This window comes from Oncorhynchus clarkii, chromosome 16 (genome assembly GCF_045791955.1).
Source record: "Oncorhynchus clarkii lewisi isolate Uvic-CL-2024 chromosome 16, UVic_Ocla_1.0, whole genome shotgun sequence".
In the NCBI taxonomy this organism is placed as follows: Eukaryota; Metazoa; Chordata; class Actinopteri; order Salmoniformes; family Salmonidae; genus Oncorhynchus; species Oncorhynchus clarkii.
In genome coordinates, this window is record NC_092162.1 from 41,144,130 (window position 1) to 41,170,138 (window position 26,009).

The window sequence follows — 26,009 nt, forward strand, 5'->3', positions numbered from 1 at the left end:
CAGAGGTGTTGACTCATATTGAGTAATACTCACCATGGGTTTTCTCCATAAAGATGACCTTGGAGTCGGAGCTGAAGTTTTGTCCCGTCAGAATCATCTGCTGACCTCCCAGGACAGAACAGCTGTCCATGTCTTGTTTATCCACCATGGGCAACTCATGGGCGGAACGCTGGGCTGTGAGATGGAAGAGAGAACATGACGTTACACACTGTGGTACTGACAGGCCGTGTTGGCGTAGTGGGTAGAGCTGTAGGACAGGAGACAGAGCATGGCATTACTTTGACAATGTTACACACTCTGTGGTAGGTCATTTTGGGATAGTCTGTTTGATCTCTGGTTGATGTTTGCTTTGAAGTCACAAGGTAATTGTTGACTGATTACAATGAGACTAGTACCGGCTAATTAAAAAAAACATATTTCCTCATTGTGCACTTTAAATATTTGTCTGAATATTAGATTTGTGTAGACATTAATATGGGGCAATTACTTGGTATATATGAATGAAGAGATCTTGTTTGAATTTGAGGTTCTAGTGTCAATTGCGGCTACACGCCACAGGCCTGGACAAACAGAGCACATCATGGAAGTGGGACTCTGTCCAGTGGAAACATATGACAGCGTGTGGTAGCCTACAGTACAGAAAGGGGTTGAGGGAGGAGGGGGAAGGAACATGGAGGGTGGACCTCTCCAACACTATCATCATTACGCAATGGAGCGTATGTTGGAGTATGTTCAATAAACCCTGTGACCTGTCCATGATGTAGACACTGATTGGCTGCTGTACTGTATCCTCTCCCGGTACTGTAGATTTCCAGGACTGATAGCTTAATCAAGCAGTGGCACTGAAGTTGCAGCCACAGAGACAGTGGTAACCATAGAAGTATAATTTGCTAGAACGGAGAAGCTCCACAGACCATGGCAATTCAACTGGAACACCTATGGGTGCACTCAATATGGCCACCAGTTCACCCATTACAGACCCAGTGACTTGAAAGGGAATATCCGTTCTAGTAATTCTATTTCTATGGAGGCAGCCATGTTTAGGGAACCAATACCTGACTACAGAAAATCAGGGCTTGACTCTCTGCTCCTCTCTTTTAGTGACTGACCTTATTATTGGGGACCGACTGTCAGAAATGCCAGCATAAGGGGTTGCCTTCCTTTTAGCCGGATCATGTTTACTACTAGAGAGTGTGTGGCAATTAAATCTAAAAACATGCTGTACACATGATGAGATTGAGAAAAAAATTAATGGAAGTTACTTACTCAAGCTTATCATCACGTCCCGCCTGGAAGACTGAAAACCTATCTCCAGTGAGGTGTGTGAAGTGTAGACAAACAGTTGTGACCTTCGGACAGCCTACTATACTGTGAGTCAACACAGAGGATAATACCTGGAAGCTAGTCTCTTCACACACCACTGACACAGTTTAGTTTGCTTATTGGCCATTTTAACAGATGAGTTGGGGGTGTTCTTTTACTTCACTGGTTTTCAGTGATGCCAGGTTTGCTGGGGAGCATGACTGCATATTTTTCATCAGACAACAATGTTCTGACACTCCGGAGTGAGATTGCATCCGAGTGTTGGACAGCACCCACTACATAATTTTGCACAGCACAGTGACGTGCAATCAAGGTAGGCAGGGTAGGCAGTGCTTACCCTGTGATAATCTAATTTAGAAAACAAAAACTGTTATGAAAAGCTAAATAAAAGACACATATTTTAAATAATTGTTATCTAATGTTTTTGTCTTAATGATTATGGTGGTTTTTATGCTCAAAAACGAAAAAAATGTGCTGAAACTGCATCAAAACCTCAGGAACTGTGCCAGGGTGTTCATGCCTTTCTTTCTAGCCATTCAAATCCATTCAAATAGTTGATGCTGCGGCCATTCCTGACTCAAGTCCCTGTTAATGGACGGGGTCAGTACATACGTCGTTGCTTCGCCTAGCTTGAAGTAGCTTCATTTATTGCCCTTGAGCTCGATTTCATATTCTGAGCATGAGTATGGCCTAAACATGTTGTGTGGTTATTGCCTGGGGTAAGCTACATCATTTGGCGCTCACGTCCCTTGAACTGATCAAACTCGAAGCTAGCTAGCAAAAACAACCGGACAAATGGACTATACTGCACCTCAAATAATATTCCAAGTTGGAATAATGTAAGGCTCTGTTTGGAGGGTTCGAAAGAGAGGAACGCCAACCATAATGAAAGTTTCGACCAGACAGAGGCAGCATACCTCTACAAGACATGACAGGCAACCACCATATCCCTTACTGCTAACTGTCGGGCAGGCGAACAGCGAGTACAGGACTGTCCACTTGTCTGAAACGTCGCAACGACTTCCACATCGCTGCCACTGCAGGGTTGTACTGTTGAATCGTGTGAATAGGCAGCATTCCTTTGAATGCATTTGATTTATCAAGCTAGAATTTCATTGTGACGAGACACATTTTCAGTCATTTTGATTGTTGATGTGGAAATTTCGTTAGAATCTTCCCAGCAAACCAGGAACATTCCCAGAGCATTATGTACGATTCCTATTAAGTTCTAGTTGGGGTTTTATCTAACAAAAGGACATGTTTTAAGTAAAATATCCTTGGGAATGTTCTCCTAACGTTCACTAAAATGTTGTGCACAACATCTGTAACAACCACCACAGAACATTCCCCAAATGTTCTCATTAGGTTCCAGGTAATGTAATAAGACAATGTTCCGGTAATGTTCTTAGAACATACTGGCACAACTAAAATGTTCTGCAAATGTTGATGGATATGTTATTCAAAACACCCATAACAACAAGCAGGGAATATTCCTACAATGGTCTCATGAAGATATTCTGTAAGGTGATCCAATGTGATCAATCATTTTTCTAAAAACATACTTCTGTGTTAATGCATGATAATGTTCTGCTAATATTAATGTGTAATGTAACATTATTATAACTGCCATCTTCAAGCCTTGTAGGCTACTTAGTCTGCTGCGCCAACAGGATCCTAATGTTTCTAGTAGATTTCCCTTTGTACTAAAATCCTTAAATTATGATGCAAACTACGGCTACTATGATCCAAACTATATGTCTTGGTACATTTACATTTTAGTATTTTAGCAGACGTTGTTATCCTGAGCAACTTACAGGAGCAATTAGGGTTGGTGCACTCGATGAGCTCAAGGGCACATCAACAGATTTTTCACCTATTCGGCTTGGAGATTCAAACCAGCAGCCTTTCGATTAACTGCTAAGCTACCTGCCGCACTGTACATACATATGCACATCTACACTCAGCAAAATAAGAACATTTTCATTTTTCAGGACTCAATCTTTCAAAGAAAATTTGTAAAAATCAAAATAACTTCATAGATCTTCATTGTAAAGGGTTTAAACACTGTTTCCCATGCTTGTTCAATGAACCATAAACAATTAATGAACATGCACCTGCGGAACGGTCGCTAAGACACTAACAGCTTATAGACGGTAGGCAATTAAGGTCACAGTTATAAAAACCTAGGACACTAAAGAGGCCTTTCTACTGACTCTGATAAACCCCAAAAGAAAGATGCCCAGGGTCCCTGCTCATCTGCGTGAACGTGCCTTAGGCATGCTGCAATGAGGCATGAGGACTGCAGATGTGGCCAGAGCAATAAATTGCAATGTCTGTACTGTGAGATGCCTAAGACAGCGCTACAGGGAGACAGGATGGACAGCTGATCGTCCTCGCAGGATCCGTATATCCAAACATCACACCTGCGTGAGTTACACCAGGAATGCACAATCCCTCCATCAGTGCTCAGACTGTCCGCAATAGGCTGAGAGAGGCTGGACTGAGGGCTTGTAGGTCTGTTGTAAGGCAGGTCTTCACCAGACATCACCGGCAACAATGTTGCCTATGGGCACAAACCCACCGTCACTGGACCAGACAGGACTGGCAAAAAGTGCTCTTCTCTGACGAGTCGAAGATTTGTCTCACCAGGGGTGATGGTCAGATTTGCGTTTATAGTCGAAGAAATGAGTGTTACACCGAGGCCTGTACTCTGGAGCAGGATCGATTTGGAGGTGGAGGGTCCATCATGGTCTGGGGCGGTGTGTCACAGCATCGTTGGACTGAGCTTGTTGTCATTGCAGGCAATCTCAACGCTTTGCGTTACAGGGAAGACATCCTCCTCCCTCATGTGGTCTTCTTCCTGCAGGCTCATCCTGACATGACCATCCAGCATGACAATGCCACCAGCCATACTGCTCATTCTGTGCATGATTTCCTGCAAGACAGGAATGTCAGTGTTCTGCCATGGCCAGCGAAGAGCCCAGATCTCAATCCTATTGAGCACATCTGGGACCTGTTGGATCAGAGGGTGAGGGCTAGGGCCATTCCCCCCCAGAAATGTCCGGGAACATGCAGGTGCCTTGGTGGAAGAGTGGGGTAACATCTCACAGCAAGAACTGACAAATCTGGTGCAGTCCATGAGGAGGAGATGCACTGCAGTACTTAATGCAGCTGGTGGACACACCAGATACTGACTGATACTTTTGATTTTGAGCCCCCCTTTGTTCAGGGACACATTTTTCAATTTCCGTTAGTCACATGTCTGTGGAACGTGTTCAGTTTATGTTTCAGTTGTTGAATCTTGTTATGTTCATTCAAATATTTACACACGTTAAGTTTGCTGAAAATGAACGCAGTTGACAGTGAGAGGACGTTTCTTTTTTTTGCTGAGTTTATATACCCCTCACTCCAATCTGCCAGGCAACATTTTTACATGATTTCTGAAATCAAGTTTGTAGTGAAAATAAAAGTCAAATCATCCCAACTTTACAGTATGTAAAGAAGATTGGTGGAGTAAGAAAGAATAGAGGATACTTATTGGTATCCTCTTTTGCAAAGACAAAGACCACAACCTGGAAGTCAGAGTAAAGGTGTGAACAGCTTGTGTATTTGTGTTAGTCCCATCCCTGTGATGCACTCGATTAATTCCAGAAACAACACTCCAAAGTTCCCAGGTTCGATCCTCACTTACAACTACCAACAAACTACGGTAAAATCTACATTTTGTACAATAAATGTCTAATAAATTGTCATGTGATTCCAAATAATTGCCATGTGTGTTTCTACATGGATCTTTTTTTGTACAACTAACTTCCTCAACAGTAAGATAACACTAACACATTAAATAAACCTCCATGGACTGTTCAAAATGGAATTTTATCATTCTGGGAACATAGGAATAACATTCTAAAAACATTGCGGGAATGTTTTGTGCACGCTGATAGAACTATTGTGAGAATGTCATCACAACTGGACAGATTTTGTGTTAGGGAAACTATCTGTTGTCATATCCCCTCAATATCCCCACAGCCTAAATAGATATTTTAGGAACTTTTAAAGAACATACCAAATGTGTTCTGGGAATGTTTTTGCCAGATCAGGCGTGTTTTTTCAACATAGTAAAAACATTGTAATTATCAGCACAACTGTACAGTTTTGTGTTATGGGAACATATCTCTTGTCATGTCCCCACAATGTTACCACAACCGAAAGGAATGTGTAAGGAACTTTTAAAGAACATAAAAAATGTGTTCTGTGAACTTTCTTGTACGATCAGGTGAATGTTTTTTACACCCTAAAAGAAACATTGTACAATCATCCGCACAACTGGACAGTTTTTGTGTTTTGGGAACATGTCTTTTGTGATGTCCGCACAATGTTCCCACCAGACTGTTCCCACAACCTAATGAAACATTCTGGGAACCTTTAAAGAGTAGACGAAACGTGTTCTGGGAACTAGGGATTAGCACCGGTAACCGGGACTCCAGAACTGTCCTGGGACCACTCTTCACATTTCCCCCAAAAATATGACAAGACCCGGGAAATTACAACATTTTCCCCCAAAGTCTCACTAATGTAATTCTACAAAATACACAACATGCAGCAGATTGGCCAAAAATAAAATAGCACATTATCCAAACAGGCTGTCGGATGGAACCCTTTAGCCTAGTGTATTTACTTCAAACAAAGTACACGCAAAATTGACACTGCCAGACTGCACACGAGTCCCGAATGCAGTTCAGAGTTCTCATCAGAACTGAAAACTCGATCCTGGTCCGACCCAAGCCTGGTGAGCTGAAGCCTGAGCCCAGGCCTAGTCTGATATCACAGAAATGAAATGAGCTCAAACCCCCCAAAAAAGCCCAATTTCTAGAAAACAGTAGGCAATATTGATTTAAACTGCTGTTGAGAACAACGCGGTGGGAGAGGGCGGCAGCGGAGTGAGAAGACGAGGAAACAGCGTTTAGGCCTAGATATTCAAAACATTTCCTCTTTTTATCTCCCCGCTATTCATGAGTTATCTGTATAGTCATCAATTCGATTTTGCCAAATCTGAGATTTTCTGTAATTTGACAGTTATCTAGCAAGCTTAGCAACTTTGGTCATTTGACTTTTGTTTGACTGCCGTTACAAAGTTTGTATGATTCGACAACAATTCAGCCTACTTGGGGTGAGCTCTGTGTGTCCTGAGCACGCTCTGTGTCGAGATGAAATGCGCTGAATTAATGAAGAAACATGACAACACTCTGAATTTATAAACGGCCTGTTTCGCATTTCACAAGAATGTCATTGGCGATCAAACTTACTCTGTCGTTACTAAATATCAGTTTCACTTGCTGTGAAATCTTTACATAGAGCAGTCAAGCCGGCAATGTGGTGCAGCGACAATATTATTTTGGGAGAAACTTGGCATAGTGACCATATTTTGGTTTTAAATGCTTTAAATGGGCACTTCTGATTGAAACTTGGTAGATTTTCAGGAAAACAGTCATCCCTACTGGTGATGTTCTTGCAACGTGAGGCAAATGTTTTATATAAACATTGTATAATCATCAGCACAACTGGACAGTGTTTATGTTTGAAAAAATGTGTGTTTGTGAACATTTTCCGCCACCAAACGAATGTTCTGGTAACTTTGTATCCAAGATGGCGTAGCTGTCGGACATGTTTGTCTTGTCCCATGTAAATATGGAGTTTATCGATTTTTCACTTTCTACCTATGACCTAAATATACTTTCCTGCAACCCGCCTCACCCAATGTGGTATGGATCTGCTATTTTTATACGTTATAACTGGAAACTCCATCGGAAGCTAGCCAGCTAACTAGCTACTAGCTAGTAGTCACACCAGATCATCGCAGCTAGCTAGCTACAACCGAGTGGCTACTGCTGGCTAATGCCTCTGTACCGAAGCAAGCACCAGTTAGCCTTGAGCTAGCTTCAAGCTAGAACCATCTCCCGGCTAGTCGAAGAGGTATACCCTCTAATTCGTGGGCTATAATACCTCTTTTGCCAATTGGCCTGGACCCTTTATTGCCGACACGGAGCCCCGCCTATCCATCACGACTGGTCTGCCGACGTAATCGTCCGATGTGGTTTCAATAGGTTTTTCCGTTGCGATGTTGCCGAAGACCCGTCTGCTAGCCACGGCCCACTAGCTTTCTGAACGCTGTGCCTCCCGGCAGGCCTAGCATAGTAGCGACTACCGAACGGCTCCCGGACTCACCTATTGCTGCTCAGTGGACCCTATGATCACTCAGCTACACATACCTCTCTCTTATGTCAATATGCCTTGTCTTCTGCTGTTTCGGTTAGTTATTGTTTTATTTCACTGTAGAGCCCCTAGTCCTGCTCCACATGCCTTAGGTAGCTCTTTTGTCACACACCCCACACATGGGGAGACCTCACCTGGCTTAGCTGGTGTCTCCAGAGATGCAAGCTCTCTCATCGTCACTCAATGCATAGGTTTACCCCCACTGTACTCACATCCTACCATACCCTTGTCTGTACATTATGCCCTGACTCTATTCTACCATGCCCAGAAATCTGCCCCTTTTATTCTCATGTTCCCAACGCACTAGACGAGCAGTTCTTATAGCCTTTAGCCGTACCCTTATCCTCTGTTCCTCTGGTGATGTAGTTAATCCAGGCCCTGTAGCCCCCAGCATCACACCTATTCCCCAGGCGCTCTCATTTGTTGACTTCTGTAACCATAAAAGCCTTGGTTTCATGCACTTTAACATCAGAAGCCTCCTCCCTAAGTGTGTTTTATTCACTGCTTTAGCACACTCCGCCAACCCTGATGTCCTAGCCGTGTCTGAATCCTGGCTTAGGAAGACCACCAAAAATTCAGAAATGTCCAACAATTTCCATCAAGATAGAACTGCCAAAGGTTGCGGAGTTGCAATCTACTGCAGAGATAGCCTGCAGAGTTCTGTCATACTACCCAGGTCTGTGCACAAACAGTTTGAGCTTCTCCTTTTAAAAATCCACCTTTCCAGAAATAAGTCTCTCACTGTTTCTGCTTGTTATAGACCCCCCTCAGCCCCCAGCTGTGCCCTGGACACCATATGTGAATTGATTGCCCCCCATCTATCTTCAGAGTTCATACTGTAAGGTGACCTAAACTGGGATATGTTTAGCACCCCGGCCGTCCTACAATCTAAGCTAGATGCCCTCAATCTCACACAAACTATCAAGAAACCTACCAGGTACAACCCTAAATCCATAAACATGGGCACCCTCATAGGTATCATCCTGACTAACTTGCCCACTAAATACACCTCTTCTGTCTTCAACCAGGATCTCAGCGATCACTGTCTCATTGCCTGCATCCGTAATGGGCACGCGGTCAAATGACCACCCCTCATCACTGTCAAACGCTCCCTAAATCACTTCAGCGAGCAGGCTTTTCTAATCGACCTGACCCGGGTATCCTGGAAGGATATTGACCTCATCCCGTTCAGTAGAGGATGCCTGGTTGTTCTTTAAAAGTGCTTTCCTCACCATCTTAAACAAGCATGCCCCATTCAAAAAATGTAGAACTTAGAACAGATATAGCCCTTGGCAAACTTGACTGCCCTTGACGAGCACAAAAACATCCTGTGGTATACTGCATTAGCATCGAATAGCCCCCGCGATATGCAACTTTTCAGGGAAGTCAGGAACCAATATACACACTCAGTTAGGAAAGCTAAGGCTAGCTTTTCAAACAGAAATTTGCATCCTGTAGCATTAATTCCAAAAGGTTTTGGGACACCGTAAAGTCCATGGAGAATAAGAGCACCTCCTCCCAGCTGCCCACTGCACTGAGGCTAGGAAACACTGTCACCACCGATAAATCTACAATAATCGAGAATTTCAATAAGCATTTCTCTACGCACACACAAGCGCACAATGCTTTCCACCTGGCTACCCCTACCCCGGCTGCAGCAACTTGCCCAAGCCCCCCCTGCTTCTCCTTCACCCAAATCCAGATAGATGATGTTCTGAAAGAGCTGCAAAATCTTGATACCAACAAATTAGCTCGGCTAGACAATCTGGACCCTCTCTTTCTAAAATGATCTGCCGAAATTGTTGTAACCCCTATTACCAGCCTGTTCAACCTCCCTTTCGTATCGTCTGAGATCCCTAAAGATTGAAAAGCTGCCGCGGTCATCCCCCTCTTCAAAGGGGGAGACACTCCAGACCCAAACTGTTAGACCTATTTCCACTCCAGACCTACAGTATATCCAGCCGGGCCTGCCTTTCTAAAGTCTTCGACAGCCAAGTTAACAAACAGATCACCAACCATTTCGAATCCCACCGTACCTTCTCCACTATACAATCTGGTTTCCGAGCTGGTTATGGGTGCACCTTAGCCACGCTCAAGGTACTAAACGATATCATAACCGCCATAGATAAAAGACAGTACTGTGCAGCCGTTTTCATCGACCTGGCCAAGGCTTTAGACTCTGTCAATCACTGCATTCTTATCGGCAGACTCAATAGCCTTGGTTTCTCAAATGACTGCTTCGCCTGGTTCACCAACTACTCAGAAAGAGTTCAGTGTGTCAAATCGAAGGGCCTGTTGTCCGGACCTCTGGCAGTCTCTATGAGGGGGCCACGGGGTTAAATTCTTGGGCCGACACTTTTTTCTGTATATATCAATGATGTCGCTCTTGCTGCTGGTGATTCTCTGATCCACATCTATGCAAACAACACCATTCTGTATACACCTGGCCCTTCCTTGGACACTGTGTTGACAAACCTCCAAACGAGCTTCAACGCCATACAACACTCCTTCCGTGGCCTCCAACTGCTCTTAAATGCTAGTAAACCTAAATGCATGCTCTTCAACCGATTGCTGCCCGCACCTGCCCGCCCTCCTAGCATCGCTACTCTGAACGGTTCTGATTTAGAATATGTGGACAACTACAAATACCTAGGTGTCTTGTTAGACTGTAACCTCTCCTTCCAGACTCACATCTTAAGCATCTCCAATCCAAAATTATATCTAGAATTGGCTTCCTATTTCGCAACAAAGCCTCCTTCCCTCATGCTGCCAAACATACCCTTGTAAAACTGACTATCCTACCGATCCTTGACTTCAGGGATGTCATTTCCAAAATAGCCTCCCACACTCTACTCACCAAATTGGATGTAGTAGTCTATCACGGTGCCATCCTTTTTGTCATCAAAGCCCCATATACTACCCACCACCGCGACCTGTATGCTCTCGTTGGCTGGCCCTCGCTACATATTTGTCGCCAAACCCACTGGCTTCAGGTCATCTATAAGTCTTTGCTAGGTAAAGCCCAGCCTTATCTCAGCTCACTGGTCACCATAGCAACACCCACCCGTAGCACGCGCTCCAGCAGGTATATCTCACTGGTCATCCCCAAAGCCAACACCTCCTTTGGCCGCCTTTCCTTCCAGTTCTCTGCTGCCAATGACTCGAACGAATTGCAAAAATTACTGAAGCTGGAGACTTATATCTCCCTCACGAACACAGCCCATCTGTAAATAGCACACCCAACTACCTCATCCCCATACTGTTATTTATTTAGTTTTGCTCTTTTGCACCCCAGTATCTCTACTTGCACATCATCATCTGCACATCTATCACTCCAGTGCTAATGCTAAATTGTAATTATTTCTCCACTTTGGCCTATTTATTGCCTTACCTCCCTAACCTTACTACATCTGCACACACTGTACATAGATTTTTTGTGTTATTGACTCTACGTTTGTTTATCCCATGTGTAACTCTGTTGTTGTTTTTGGCGCACTGCTTTGCTTTATCTTGGACAGGTCGCAGTTGTAAATGAGAGCTTGTTCTCAACTGGCCTCCTTGGTTACATTTTTTAATTCACAGAACCAGTGTTAGTTTGCTGGGTTATTTATTATATACAGTGCATCCGGGAAATGATTCAGACCCCTTGACTTTTTCCACATTTTGTTATGTTACAGCCTTATTCTAAAATCTCCACACAAAACCATATAATGACCGGCTTTAATAGATTTTTGTAAATGTATAAAAATTACAAATCTGAAATATCAAACTTACATAAGTATTCAGACCATTTGCTATGAGACTCGAAATTGAGCTCAGGTGCATCCTGTTTCCATTGAACATCCTTGGGATGTTTCTACAACTTGATTGGAGTCCACCTGGGGTAAATTCAATTGATTGGACATGATTTCGAAAGGCACACACTTGTCTGTATAAGGTCCCACAGTTGACAGTGCATGTCAGCGCAAAAACCAAGACATGAGGGCGAAGGAATTGTCTGTAGAGCTCCGAGACAGGATTTTGTGGAGGCACAGATCCGGGGAAGGATTGAAGATCCCCAAGAACACAGTGGCCTACATCATCCTTAAATGGAAGAACTTTGTAACCACCAAGACTCTTCATAGAGCTGGCCTCCTGGCCAAACTGAGAAATCGGGGGAGAAGGGCCTTGGTCAGGGAGATGACCAAGAACCCGATGGTCAATCTGATAGAACTCCAGAGTTCCTCTGTGGAGATGGTAGAACCTTCCAGATGGACAGCCATCTCTGCAGCACTCCACCAATCAGGCCTTTATGGTAGAGTGGCCAGACGGAAGCCACTCCTCAGTAAAAGGCACATGACAGCCTGCTTGGAGATGGCCAAAGGGCATCTAAAGGACTCTCAGACCATGATAAACAAAATTCTCTGGTCTGATGAAATCAAGATTGAACTCTTTGGCCTGAATGCCAAGCGTCACGTCTGGAGAAAACCAGGCACCACTCTTCACCTGGACAATACCCTCCTTACGGTGAAGCATGGTGGTGGCAGCCTCATGCTTTGAGGATGTTTTTCAGCAGCAGGGACTGGGAGACTTGTCAGGATTGAGGGAAAGATGAACGGAGATAATTACAGAGGGATCCTTGATGAAAACCCACTCCAGAGCACTCAGACTGGGGAGAAGGTTCACCTTCCAACAGGACAACGACACCAAGCACACAACCAAAACAATGCAGGAGTGGCTTCGGGACAAGTCTCTGAATGTCCTTGAGTGCTCCAGCCAGAGCCCGGACATTAACCCAATCAAACATCTCTGGAGACTTGAAAATAGCTGTATCATCATACAGCTTTTTATCATCATACCCAAGAAGACTTGAGGCTGTAATCACTGCAAAAGGTGCTTCAACAAAGTACTGAGTAAAGGGTCTGAATACTTATGTAAATGTGATATTTAAGTTATTTTGTAATATTTTCAGTTATTTTGTAATAAATATGTCTAAAAACCTGTTTTTGCTTTGTCATTATGGGGTCTAGTGTGCAGATTCATGAGGGGCAAAAAATATGTATTCCATTTTAAAATAAGAATGTAACGTAACAAAATGTGAAAAAAGTCAAGGGGTCTGAATACTTTCCGAATGCACTGTACATGTGTGTAATTATAGTTCACATCATAATATTATTATGTGTGTGTGTTTTTACACACCGTGCATTGGAAGAATTGTGAAAAGGTGCTACCTTTTAGTTGTAAATGTGGATGAGCTGAGTTAAGCAGTGTGTTATTTTGTCAGATCATTTGAAATATCCTGCCATTGGAGGTTATCGCTTGGCTACATTGGTATTTACATTTCATGAAAATTTCGGTTAATAGCCTATGTCACTCTGGTTTTTGGAGCGATCTGTTGTATGGTGAACTTGGGCTTCATTGTTTATTTGCGAGTAAATCTGGCTTTGATAACCAGTGCCTACAAAGCCACCAAACTCTACGCACGTCACTGGCATAGCATACTCTGGTACATGGATTTCATGTTCCCTGGACATGTTAGCCTACACGTAAGTAAGGTTTTGCTTTTAACTAGGATTCAGACACACACAAGCACACAAACACACACACTCACATAAACACACACACAACAAACACACACCTAAAAGAGTTGAGGTTTGAGAGCTGCTAGCCTAATCATAAAACAGTCTTTGTACATCCATGTGCCTGGACTATCAGCTCTACTCTGAGTTTTAGCCATGTTAATTCATTATGTGTGTTCCCTCTGGTTAACATCAGTGCAATGAAAACAGGGAAGAGGAAACATACACGGAAATGTACTGCATTGTGTAACATCAAAATACACTATAACCACATGTTAAACCTAAATCACATTATAAATCAGGTACTTTGGGTCCTGGATGCTGATTGCCTGAAACAGCATTTCAGCTATGTGTATATCTGACATTATATTATGGGTATGAAGCTAAAATACTTGTTTACTGATCTATTTAGGTTGGTATCCAGTTTATAATGGCAATAAGGCACCACATGGGTTTGTGGTATGGCCACTATACCACACCCCCTCAGGCCTTATTGAATTAATTATAGCACATCAATAGAAGGCTATAGAAGGGAAAGACCACATAGAACCACAGACTATATGTTTATCACACTAAAGAGCACGGGTAATATGTCTGCCTTTGAAAATAGCTATTCTGGCCTCAATGGGACCTGGTTAAATACATTTTAAATAAATAACTATGAATAACTATGAATGTACTTACAGCACTCAATAGGATGGGAGGCGGTTTGCAGTGAGATGTGTTGCCCATTAGGTTGGGGTATATGCACACGAAACACTAGACGCACACGAGTGTTCTTTCGTCCGATGTCCGTCTCGCCCTTCCTCAGCTCAATATCAGCATTCCTGAGCTTCAGGATCCCAGCACAGTCGATTCTGTGAGATAGGAGGATTAACTACTGTAAGCCCTGTACAGATACCCATGTGTTGCATTATGATCACAACTGATATGGTTAATGAGATCAGATCTAGGTTCAATTAGTATGAGTTTTATTTCAAAAACTTGATTGAGCATGTCTGGCACAGCCTCCCAAGTGGTACGGTGGTCTAAGGCACTGCATCGCAGTGCTAGCTGTGCAACCAGGCTCTGTCACAGCCTGGTGCGGTGCACAATTGGCCCAGCGTCGTCCGGGTTAGGGGAGGGTTTGGCCGGCAGGGATGTCCTTGTCCCAACGTGCACTAGCGACTCCTGTGGCAGACTGGGAGCAGTGCATGCTGACATAGCCAGGTGTACGGTGTTTCCTCCGAAACATTGGTGATGCTGGCTTCCGGATTAAGTGGGCATTGTGTCAAAAAGCAGTGCGGCTTGGTTGTGTTTCGGAGGATGCACGGCTCTCGACCTTCGCCTCTCCTGAGTCCTTACGGGAGTTGCAGCGATGAGACAAGACTTTAACTATCAATTGGATACAACAAAATTGGGGAGAGGAAAAGAGCATGCCTGGAACCAATGGAATATTCCCATCAGTTTACATTTTTCCCGCTTATCTGGTGGCATTGGAGACAGGCTCAGTAAACAGGCTCAACGAGTTTGAAAGAAAACAAATACTGTTTGAACCAGTCTTCAAAGGACACTGCTTTGTATGGGTGGTGTTTGACATGAATCACTACTCTAACTTCTCTCACATTGCTTTCATGTCGTTCTTGGGCTCCAGAGGGATCTCCAGGACTTTGGTGGAGTTGATGATCTTCTCGTAGCTGGTGGTGGTAACCGTCTTGCCCGTGATGCGGTGAACCTGGTAGAAAGCGTGGGGCTTCAGGATCCTCTCATCTGCGGTCCCGATGAAGATCTGCAGGCCCAGTGGCTCCTTTCCCCTGTAGCCATGCAACTGGAAGAAACTCTAATAAATATATTTATTTATAAGTCAAGATGTTCACACTTTTCATAATGGGTAGTTTTTCAAGTTCCTATTCTGCCTGTTCTGCCCCCCCCCCCCCAATCATTTCTCATTATTTTCCTATATGGTCATTCAATTTAATTTCAGCAAGCTATGACACCCACCATCTCAGATGCTCCTGAAATGGTTTCTGTAGTTATAAAATAAATAACATAAGCATTCCTGCAACATTATTTTGTTGAAATTTTAATTTATAGGATTCAACTACTATTCAATAAACATAAAACCCAACATCCGATTTGAACCAAACCTCTTCTTAACAATTATCAAGACCTGAGGAATCTAAATAAATGCTCAAGTCACCCATGGATCCCCCCCCCCTAAACAACCCTCTAAGCCCACCCAAATGTCCAATATCAGTTCTTTATGGTTTTAGCAAGTAGTATGAAGCCGCGGATTGGAGTATTGTTTATTCATACTATGTAAGGTATTCTCAGTGAATTTGTGGATGTTTTTTTCCCCCTGTTCAGAGAAATTAGCCATTTAAGTAGCTCGCATATTTCCCGATAAATGAGTAAAAATGCCAGGTTTTGCCCAATAGATTATGTTGTTCCTTCTACTGCCACACCATTTTATCAAATGTTGCTGGTTTCTTGTGTTTACTAAATGGGTCACATCATTTATGTTGCAACCTTGAGTAGAAAACCAATAGCTTTGCTCATGATGTAAATAAATGGTGTGGTCATCTTCACAATTTATGCCAGACCTCCATGAATTGTTGGACCTTTTAGGAGAGTTGGATGAGGCATTCGTTGCTAAGAGAAGGACACATTTGATTGCTTTCATGGAGGACTGGATTGACTTGTGAGGACACAATTCATTTTAATCTTGAACAAAAGCTATTGGTTTTCTACAAACCATTGTTGTGAGCCATTTAATAAACACAAGAGATCAGCAAAAGGGATAATAGGTTGGCAGTAGCAGGAATAGTGGCAAAATCGGGAACTTTCACACTAATTTATGGGGGGAAATGCAAGCTACTTCAATGGCTAATTTCTCTGAACAGGTGAAAAATCCCCACCAAATTCACTGAGAATACATAACATAGTATGATTAAACTGTACTCCAAGCCGCAGCTTCATACTACTTGGTGTGGGAATTGGGGGATCCATGGGTGGCTTTTGACCATTTATTTGGATTCCTCAATCATTGTTAAGAAGAGGTTTGGTAAAAATTGGATATTTGGTACTATATTTATTAAATATTGCATGAATGCTATACATTTACATTTACAATTTGGGGGCAATCAATTAGAGTTAAAATATTTTTCACCAAAATAATGTTGCAGTGATGCTCATATTATTTTTTTCTAACTACAGAAACAAAACCATTTCAGAACAATCTGAGATGGTGGGTGTTGAAATCCACTTTCTTGTGCTTTTTGAGGGTGAATGACTCTATAACTACATCTTCTTTGACAGTTTTCTGCTAACAGTTTTGGATGAACATAAAGCTAACCCCCTGGTAGGGTAGCCTGGTGGGGTCACATGTTGCTCAGTTGGTAGAGCATGGCGCTTGCAATGCCAGGGTTGTTGGTTTGATTACAATGTGGGACCAGTGCAAAAAATGTATGCACTCACTACTCTAAGTTGTTTTGGATAAGAGTGTCTGCTAAATTACTTAGATGTTGGCTCAGCAGAAACACTCACTGCTGGAAACATTAGTATCCTCAACCTTGAATATCAGCTAGCAGCTCTTTGTTCTAAAGTAGCTGTCTTTGGAATTCAAAGGAGCTCCATAGGAATCACTATCATTCATTGGCATGCTTATTAGAATATGACTGCCTTAGTTTAGCCACATTTGCCACGGATACTTTCAAGACAAAATAAAGACTAGGTCTACATTAATTCCAGTACTTCTACAGTGGAATGGTTTAGAGAATTGGTGGTGGCCACATAGTAAATACATGTTTATACATGATGTAAAACTCCTAATCACAAATATTTATCAAAATCATTGCATACAATTAATTGCAAAGTAGCTGTAGGCCTAGTTGTTGCCAATATTCAGATAAATAATCAAAATATGCTTGCAACCTTGTCAGACGTCTACACTTTACATAGTTCTCTTAACTCATCACTAAAACCCCGTCTGTCTCTCTGTCTCACACACACACACATTTTCAAGCTCATGATTTTTCAGAAAGATAATTTTAGTTGCAAGTTCACACATTGTGGTTTTTGCATGCTTCCTTCCGAGGTAGTCTCTGGTCTCTCCACTAATCTGTGTGTGTGTGTGTGTGTGTGTGTGTGTGTGTGTTTTACGACAGGTGAGAAGAGTATAGTGAGGGGGCAGAGTTTGGCTGAAAGAGGCATGGCAGAGATCACATCTCATCTAATTTCCTTGTTGCTCAGACAGACAGAGAGACAGAGAGACAGAGAGACAGAGAGACAGAGAGACAGAGAGACAGACAGACAGACAGACAGACAGAGAAATAGGCATGGGGGGGCTGACCGAGAGAAAGAGGCACATCCCAGGAACCTGAGTAGCCTACAGCATAGTTTCCTCTTTAAAGTCAAGTGAGAATTGCAATATTCACATTCACTGTTGTAGAGCTTTTTCACTGGTGAAACTCCTTACAACTGTTCAATGTAAGCAAAAACTATAGTGACATGAGTGGTCTTGAACACAGGTAGTTGAGTCTGACACAATGAGTAAAATAGAGGAATTCTATCTGAGAACAGGCCATCTGAGAAGCTGGTTGCTATGGTTGCAGTGAGTGAGTCAGAGCGAGTGGGACTAGGAAAATTAAAGTGGAGGGAGTTCAGAGTCTGGGACTGAGAGGGAGTAGTTTGGCCGCGCCTAGCCAGCCACGTGATCAGACGACACCAGGCACAGCTCACTGACCTCAAAGAGAGCCAGAGAAAATGGAAAGTGAGAAATGCTTAATTTCCACCTGGCCAGGTTCTGGCAATCAACAACAACAAGTAAGCTTTCCAGATGTTGCCTTGGAAACATTAAAATATGAACTGAAAGTTCTATTTCCTACTTCTTTCCTAAATATATGGACGACGTGGAAATGCCTTCTGTTATGTTCAGCTTAGATTGAACATGTAAAAAAGTGATACTAGCTCTATATAGCAAAACATAACTTTTTTTCCCATATGAGTATGCCTGAACTTAAGTTCACCACTCCTGTCTCCAGAGTACACTGGGGGTAATGTGACCTGTGTGTAAATGGGCAAAAAAAAACTGATTGTGGTTAAAACATTGGTCCGTGAGAGGCAAAGCAGCAGTGTATTTTCTGCAAGAAGACAAGTGTTCTCATGACACTTTGGTTTGAAACAATTAACACAAAAGCTGTTGCTCATAGTAAATGAAGACAAAAACAATAATCTGCATGGTGTTCACTGTAATAATGGCTGGAATTCAAGTCTGGGAGTTGACTTGATGAAACAGTAGCTGACATGCGTAAGATATCAGTGCACATTATAACTCATTTCAGTGAGTGTGGCAGACTGCTAGGAATAAGAGAAAGTTAGAAGGAGAGAGACAGGGAGAGATAGAAAGGGAAAGATAGAGAAAGGGAGGTATATAGAGAGAAAGGGAGAGATAGAGAAAGGATGAGGTAAATAACATACACTGTAGAACGTACACAGTAACACACAGTAGTAATTTTCCTAAGCCAGGCCCTGGGACAGTAGTAGCATAGCTATGTACTGACTAGAAAATACCATTACACACAACAGGCCTTCCTATTAGGGCTGTCCTACACTAAAGGGGGCTACCTAGAACCTGTAGGATAACTCTTTTGGTTCCAGGAAATGTATTATCCTTTTTGGTTCAAGGTAGATTCCTTTCACCAAAGGGTTCTTAAAAAGGTTATTTGAGGGTGCTTCATTGGGTGAAAAGATTCTATCAAGAACCAAAAAAGACTTCCATAAATCAACTTATTTTCTAACAGTGATACAGAGCCATTCCACTGGGGACACACTGATTAAATCAACATTGTTTGAATGTAATTTCAATGAAATGACATTGAACCAAAGTGGAACAGACGTTGAATTGAAGTCTGTGCCCAGTGGGATGCAGCGTACCTGGACAACAGGATGACCACCAGTGGGGGCTTTGACCGCGCCCCTGCTCCCCTCTGTCTCATAGTGGGCTCGGTGGTGGGGCTTGGGCTGCACGTCAACGTGAAGCTTGTACTGGTCTGTACGGCTGGGGACAGGCCATTCCAGAGGGGGCAGAGAAGACAATGGGATGCTAAAGGAAATAAGACATGGGGGAAAATTATTAATTTGTCTTGTGCAATGACTAGGCACGCTAAATTGTGGTTCCTAATGAGCAATGAAAGCTTGGTCATACAAACATACAAATTAACAACTAAATCAGATTCATAATAAAACTGCACGATGCACCTATACAGGCTTCCTACACCATTCACCTGCAGAGGTTGGGGACCATCTGCTTGGTCCAGATGGGAGGGATCACAAAGAAGGATTCAGCCCCAGTTTTATTCTTAACATCCTGCTCACAGGACACCAGGTAGTTGACCTCCCTGTGGTTCTCTGGGTAGAAGGCATATGCCTGGTTGGCTGTCTTCACTATCTTGGTGGGGACTAGACCAGGCTGGACAGTGCCATAGCCGTTCATGGCCTCAGCCAGACTGTTGGAGGTCCCGTAGTGGGCCCCTGCGTTCTTTTGGGGATGCTCCTCGTGGCCCCTATGGGGGGAAGGACTGTTGGAAGGGATCCCGTTGATCAGGCTGGTGTTCCTGTACATGTCGTAGGTGCGTTTGCCCTGTGGGGAAGCGGAGCGGGATCCTGGCCTGAGGGATGGGGAGGGCGAGCGGGGGGCGATGCAGCCCTCCTCTGTGCGGGGGGAGGTGCCTGGGGAGGTGCGGGGGGAGCCGGTGTGGATGTTCTGGAAGCGGGGCCAGAGGTCCCCAGCCCCGGTCTGGCCACTACTAGGGGACACGCAGGGAGAGGCCCAGGGGGAGTAGCTCTCCGAGTGCCAGCTGGTGGAAGAGTTGCTGGAGGCTGGGCTCAAGCACTGGGGCTCACGGTAGGCCAGGCTTTCGTGGCCCGGGACGGTCAGGGTGGGACGGGGGCTGATGTTCAGAGTGTGGTTCTGCAGGGAATCTCGTCCATCGCTGTAGTGCTCACGTGACGGTGTGATCTCGATCCTGGGGCTCAGGGCAATGCCCCCAAGCCTGGAGTGGTCCAGGTAGTTTTTGGCTTCCAGGTGCTCATAGCCAGAGAGAATCTCTGGGTTGTGCTCACTACACTTAATGCTGTAGGGGGAAGCCTCCTCCTGGATGTAGGCCAGACCAGATGGAGGGCTGACTCTCTGTGAGGAGAGATTTGGCTCATCTACAGGAGATAGGAAACAAGGAAGAGAAATCATTAGGAAAACACATGAAAGTACAACAAAATACATTATTTATAAAAGGGATTGCCCATAGTCTGTAAAATCATTTCTCACTAAAGATATTCACTTTCCCCCCGAAATCGCATATCTTACAAAACGTACATGTTTTCAATGCACATGTTGAGAGCCACATTGAATTGAAATTCTGTGTTTATTGAATTAATCAATTAATCAAAATTAATCAAAACCATTTCAAATAACCATATTGTTAATCATTTTTATTCAATCCCTTAGATCAGTTTGATTAACAATCATATAAAACAAAAGGCTTAGATTTGGAAATTATTCACAAATCACATCAAAAGGGTCCTCCATTTGTAACCATTAACCCATTATGTACATAAAACAAATGTCATGATGTTTTGTGGTTGGAAAGTGTGTTTAAACAAGCTCTACCAATGCACTGTAATCAACTTAACCAATTGCTTTATTCTTTGAGTTGAGTGGACTTCAGAAGGACAAGAATTTGAGCTAACGTGTTAAAGTTTGTTTAGTCAACAAACTGCTCGACGTGAGCTGAATCTGAACCAGCTTGTTGAGTAAAACTTCATGTTTGATCAAAACCACTCAAAACCACACCCACTATTATCATATTTCCCAGCATGCCATACTGCAGGTTGATTTTCAGAAATGTTTGTTTCAATACCTGTATTTTTGCAAGTACATTGATGGGTTGATTAATCTTATGCTACACAAACATAAATAACATACATTTTTCGAAACCAATCAAATCTGTTAATGGTTTAACTTATTGCACCCATTGCGGAGATGGCCGTTAAAGTTAATATGATTTATGTAGCCTCTAACAACTCCTTCCTACCTGGCCAGTCATTCTCAATACATGTTGTGAGTGATTGATATTGTCAAACACATGGTGGCTATGTAATTGGGGAGGATGGGTTCAAAGTAATGGCTTGAATGGAATCAAACACACTGGGCAGAAACTGGTTGAATCAATGTTGTTTCCATGCCATTTCAACCAAAAAATTCTGTTTGATGTTTAATCAACATTGAAAACTGATATTCTATTCCAGCCATTGTTGTGAGCCGTCCTCCCCTCACCAGGCACCTGGGATGAATTGTTGGATATCCTCATTCTGGCTGGATTCCAATACAAAATATACATCACTTTGCAAGCCAGCATAATGTGACTTGCAAAGTGATGTGGCCTGTAAAGTAGCGATGGGAAGTTTGGCTCTTTTTATTGACTCTGATCTTTTAAACTCGTTTAGTCAAAATAACATTTAGTTCTTTGGATTCAGTAATTCCCAGATCATGCAGGACCCACTACCGGTGGGTCCTGAGTGATTCTACAAGCCTCTCGCACACCATAATTGCCTTATTGGAGCTGTCATTCGTGGCTGAGACTGTGTGCTTCAAACGATGTACATTTTTGATTGCTACTCACTGGGCACACCACGTCATTTCAACGTGGAGAATTGGGTCATATTTGGTTGATACGTTGATCAATGAGATTCCAACCTCAAAAAGACAGTCAAAAGTTTATTGAATTCCCAATGAGTTATCACTATGCTTTCAACCATCTAAAAACACAACCAAATTCCAATGGAAAATCAATGTCTGATTTTTGGTTTAGTTGTTACCTAAATGTGATATCACTGTGCTTTCGATCATTTTTTTAATGGGAATACAATGTCAGATATTTTGTTTATTTTACAACAACTTAATGTGTTATCATTGTGCTTCATCTACCAGCACAACCAAATTACCTGGATTGATTATTTAAGTACATGGTGCAAGTTGTCAATGCCATTTGAGATTCTGCTCAGCTTGTTCTATCAATTGTGAAGATCTCCACAGACCTGTGACATTTCCATGCAATCTTTAACATGCACACTTTCTATTATTACATTAGACATTTATTGTTACAGTAACCTCAAAATGTGTCCAGGGATGTGTTACTCATTTTAAAGACAAATAAATACTGTAAGATCGCCTTAACTTTAGGCTATTTACTGTATTACAAAAGTAATATTGAATTGTGTTTGGTTGACAACGCAACCAAATATCAACATTTAAAGAAGATGCATCTATTGCTTGGATAGTTCCATCTGAGCCACTGGCTTAATCCTATTCTTTAACTTTTATTTTAGGTTGAGATGGAAATCTGAATCCAACTGTATCATTTGTTGAATCATGAATCTAAAGTCAGTAAAAGGATTTGTTAAAAAAACAAATAGTTAAAACTGCACGAGTACTGTAAAGCAGTAGAGAAACTTGAAACAGGAGTATTAGACCACTGTGTTAGGACGTATCTAGGCTCTCATTGAACGGCCATTTGCAATGTATTGTCAGAGTTTAATTGTAAAGATAACATATTCACTTAGACAGACACTCACTTGGTGAAGGCTAAAGGACTGAAAGCCATCATCTCTGTTGCTGACAAATACAGTCATGAGTTGTAAGTACAATTCACTCAAAAAGGCAAAGCACACTGGGAAATATGCAAATAATGTCCAAAAAAAATCTGAAGTTGAATTGCATGTTCACTCAACCTAAAATTCTAAGTAGAATGACCATACAATTCAATTTGAGAATGTATGTTGATTCAGCTATATGCCCAAATGTTGAGCCAACTCACAATCCTGTTGCAGCTGGTTGCCTTACAAATGAATCAACATCTTATTTTACAGTGTGATTATACAATGTATACAAACATGCATAAGAAATACAGGATCAATCGTATCATTGTTGTCAACGTTTTTATTTATGTTTAGTAATGACTACTAGAAGTGGAAGAAAAGTAACATTGTCAAAATTACTTCCTGTATATTTGTTTTCAATGACGCCAATGAATTAAACGTTTGAGAGCAGAACAATGTTTAAGAAGTAATTTGTCGTTAAAGTACTATAACGCATATAAAAGTTGAAAAGCGCGTGGGAGACTTGACAAACCATTGGACAAACCTTGATCTTCCCCGGGAAAGTTGTCGCAAGGTGGTTCGTATTCAAACAGGTAGTCAAACTCCAACTCATCTTGGCAGTTCACTTGACTTAGTTCCTCTTCCAACCCTAAATCACTCGGGTTTTTTCCGTCGTAAAACGAGTTCATCTGTCTTATTTACTCAGTTAAGTTATGAGAAAAACGAAAGGAAATATAGTTTGTAGAATCAATGATATTACGCTGGCTGTTGTCTTTATCCACTAAGGCCATGCGATGTCAGAGGCGTTGGAGGCGGAGAGACTATTTACTTGCTCGATTAAAGCGATGATGCGACCCTGATGCATCAGTAAAACGCTTTGAAAAGAACGATCAGTATCGTAGTAGTAGCTAAAGCTTCCTGTTTCAAACTTAACCGCATGGTGAGACAAGGGGTGTCTATTTCACAAAGTAAATAAATACGATGCAAGGTGTCAAACGCGGAGTGATCACGCCTCCCTATGATCACTGACACAGTTGCAGGTGCACAACTTCATAGTGACGAGTTGCATCAGTGGTACAGTTGAGGTGCTGCTGCCCCCGGGTGTTTGGCACCAAACAATTACGCATGACATATATAGGCTAGGTATCTTACTATAACTTTTAATTCAAACTGTAAAGATAGTGTGTCCAAGTAGGCTATAGTATACTGTAAGCTACTATTGTGCACAATATCTTTACAGTTTGAAATAAAAGTTACAGTAATTGCAGCATTTTCACCCACCCATGCTGTATCAATGAGTCAATACATAAAATGAATAATTATACATCATTATTATACATAATTATGAATGACCTTTTTTATGTATTGTTTGGGGGGTTTACTGGTATGGTCTATGTTCTAATGAATACATTAATTAATTAATTAATTACTTTTAAACCCTTTATAAACTACACTGAACAAAAATATAAACGCATCATGGAACAATTTCAAAGATTTTACAGAGTTGCAGTTCATATAAGGAAATCAGTCAATTTAAATAAATTCATTAGGCCCTAATCTATGGATTTCACATGACTGTGAATACAGATATGCATCTGTTGGTCACAGATACCTTTAAAAAAGGTAGGGGCATGGATCAGAAAACCAGTCAGTATCTGGTGTGACCACCATTTGCCTCATGCAGCATGACACATCTCCTTCACATAGAGTAGATCAGGCTGTTGATTGTGGCCTGTGGAATGTTGTCCCATTCCTTTTCAATGTCTTTGTGAAGTTACTGGATATTGGCGGGAACTGGAAAACACATGTTGATCCAGAGCATCCCAAACATGCTCAATGGGTTACATGTCTGGTGAGTATGCAGGCCATGGAAGAACTGGGACATTTTCAGCTTCCAGGAATTGTGTACAGCTCCTTGCAGCATGGGGCCATACATTATCATGCTGAAACATGAGGTGATGGCGGAGGTTGAATGGCACAACAATGTGCCTCAGGATCTCCTCATGGTACCTCTGTTTATTCAAATTGCCATTGATAAAATGCAATTGTGTTCATTGTCAGTAGTTTATGCCTACCCATACCATAATCCCACCTCCACCATGGGGCACTCTGTTCACAACGTTCACATCAGCGAACCGCTCGCGCACAGGTCGCCATACACCCTTACAAGGGGAATTGAAATTGTATTTTATTTGATCCTTAGCACATCGATTCTTCTCTGAGATTCTTTATGAATACGGGCCCTGATATACATTGAATTGAGAGAGCTAGCCTGCTGGTCCCAGGTCAGTTTTTGCTTTGGCATGACAATGAACATATGAGATTGTAAGACAGCACAGACAGATCTAGCTAGGATCAGGCTAGAGAAAAATTGACAGAATAATTAGACTCCTTCGTGTCTAAACAAGTGGAACAAGTTTAAGACCATGTGTAGGTATTACATTTGTAAACCCTACTCTATCAGCTATAACAACCATTGTAAAGTTATAGCGTTATAATAACATCTTGTCATAACACCATACAACAATAGATACATTGTGAAAGTTTAGGCCTACAGCAAAAGTAGGAAATATGTCTGGGAGGGGTCCTAATTGTTCCTAACAGGAATAACTGAACAATAATGCCTTGATAGCAGAAATGTGTCAAAAGTTTTTTTTTTTAAAGAGCCTACACATTTTTATAATTGATGACCTTAAGGGCCCGATTCAATCAGATCTGCTTTAGCCGAAATCTGCTTAGTTGATGTTTTGACGGTGTGGGAGGAGGAATTGCGTAGAGCTGTCAAATCCACAAGCTGCTCCGGCATTATATTGCCATGTCTGCACGGAGTAGCATTGAGATAAATCCCATGCAGCCTTGTTTACAAGTTCGAACACTGAGATGTGAGATGTAAACCTACACATCGTTTTATTTAATTATTTCCCATTTGAGCGTCATTATTTCTATATAGCCTACATTTTCTCGCCGTGAACTTCCAACGCGAGTGGGATGGGTATGGCTTCGAGACAGCTATTACACGAGCAGCTGCTCACCGATTTGACCGCTCCGTCCAAAGCAGTTCCACCTCTCGACACCGCCAAAACATCAGCTAAGCAGGTTTAATCATGTCCTTAATCATCCCAAACCAAACTGTTCAATAGCCATACACATCTTGCCTTGGTATTGTCAACATAGAAGATGAACTCCCCAGGACGCTCTGAGCGCGTGCACATATCAGTCACA

General features: G+C 42.4%; 1 protein-coding gene across 2 annotated transcripts in view; it reads right to left on the reverse strand.

Annotated features, from left to right (window-relative positions):
- Positions 1-26,009, reverse strand: part of LOC139368482 (nuclear factor of activated T-cells, cytoplasmic 2-like) — a 46,862-nt gene that overhangs the window by 20,212 nt on the left and 641 nt on the right. Inside the window, exons 1-6 of one of the 2 annotated variants that reach the window (XM_071107417.1) lie at positions 23,332-23,844; positions 19,418-20,345; positions 19,068-19,236; positions 14,759-14,961; positions 13,839-14,011; positions 34-174 (exon numbers count right to left, since the gene is read on the reverse strand). In XM_071107417.1, the coding sequence (XP_070963518.1) occupies positions 34-174; positions 13,839-14,011; positions 14,759-14,961; positions 19,068-19,236; positions 19,418-20,345; positions 23,332-23,476 (1,759 nt within the window). In that variant the 5' untranslated portion in view covers positions 23,477-23,844. Of the gene's footprint in view, positions 1-33; positions 175-13,838; positions 14,012-14,758; positions 14,962-19,067; positions 19,237-19,417; positions 20,346-23,331; positions 23,845-26,009 lie in introns of those variants that run through there. The other variant, XM_071107418.1, reaches the window with a different exon arrangement.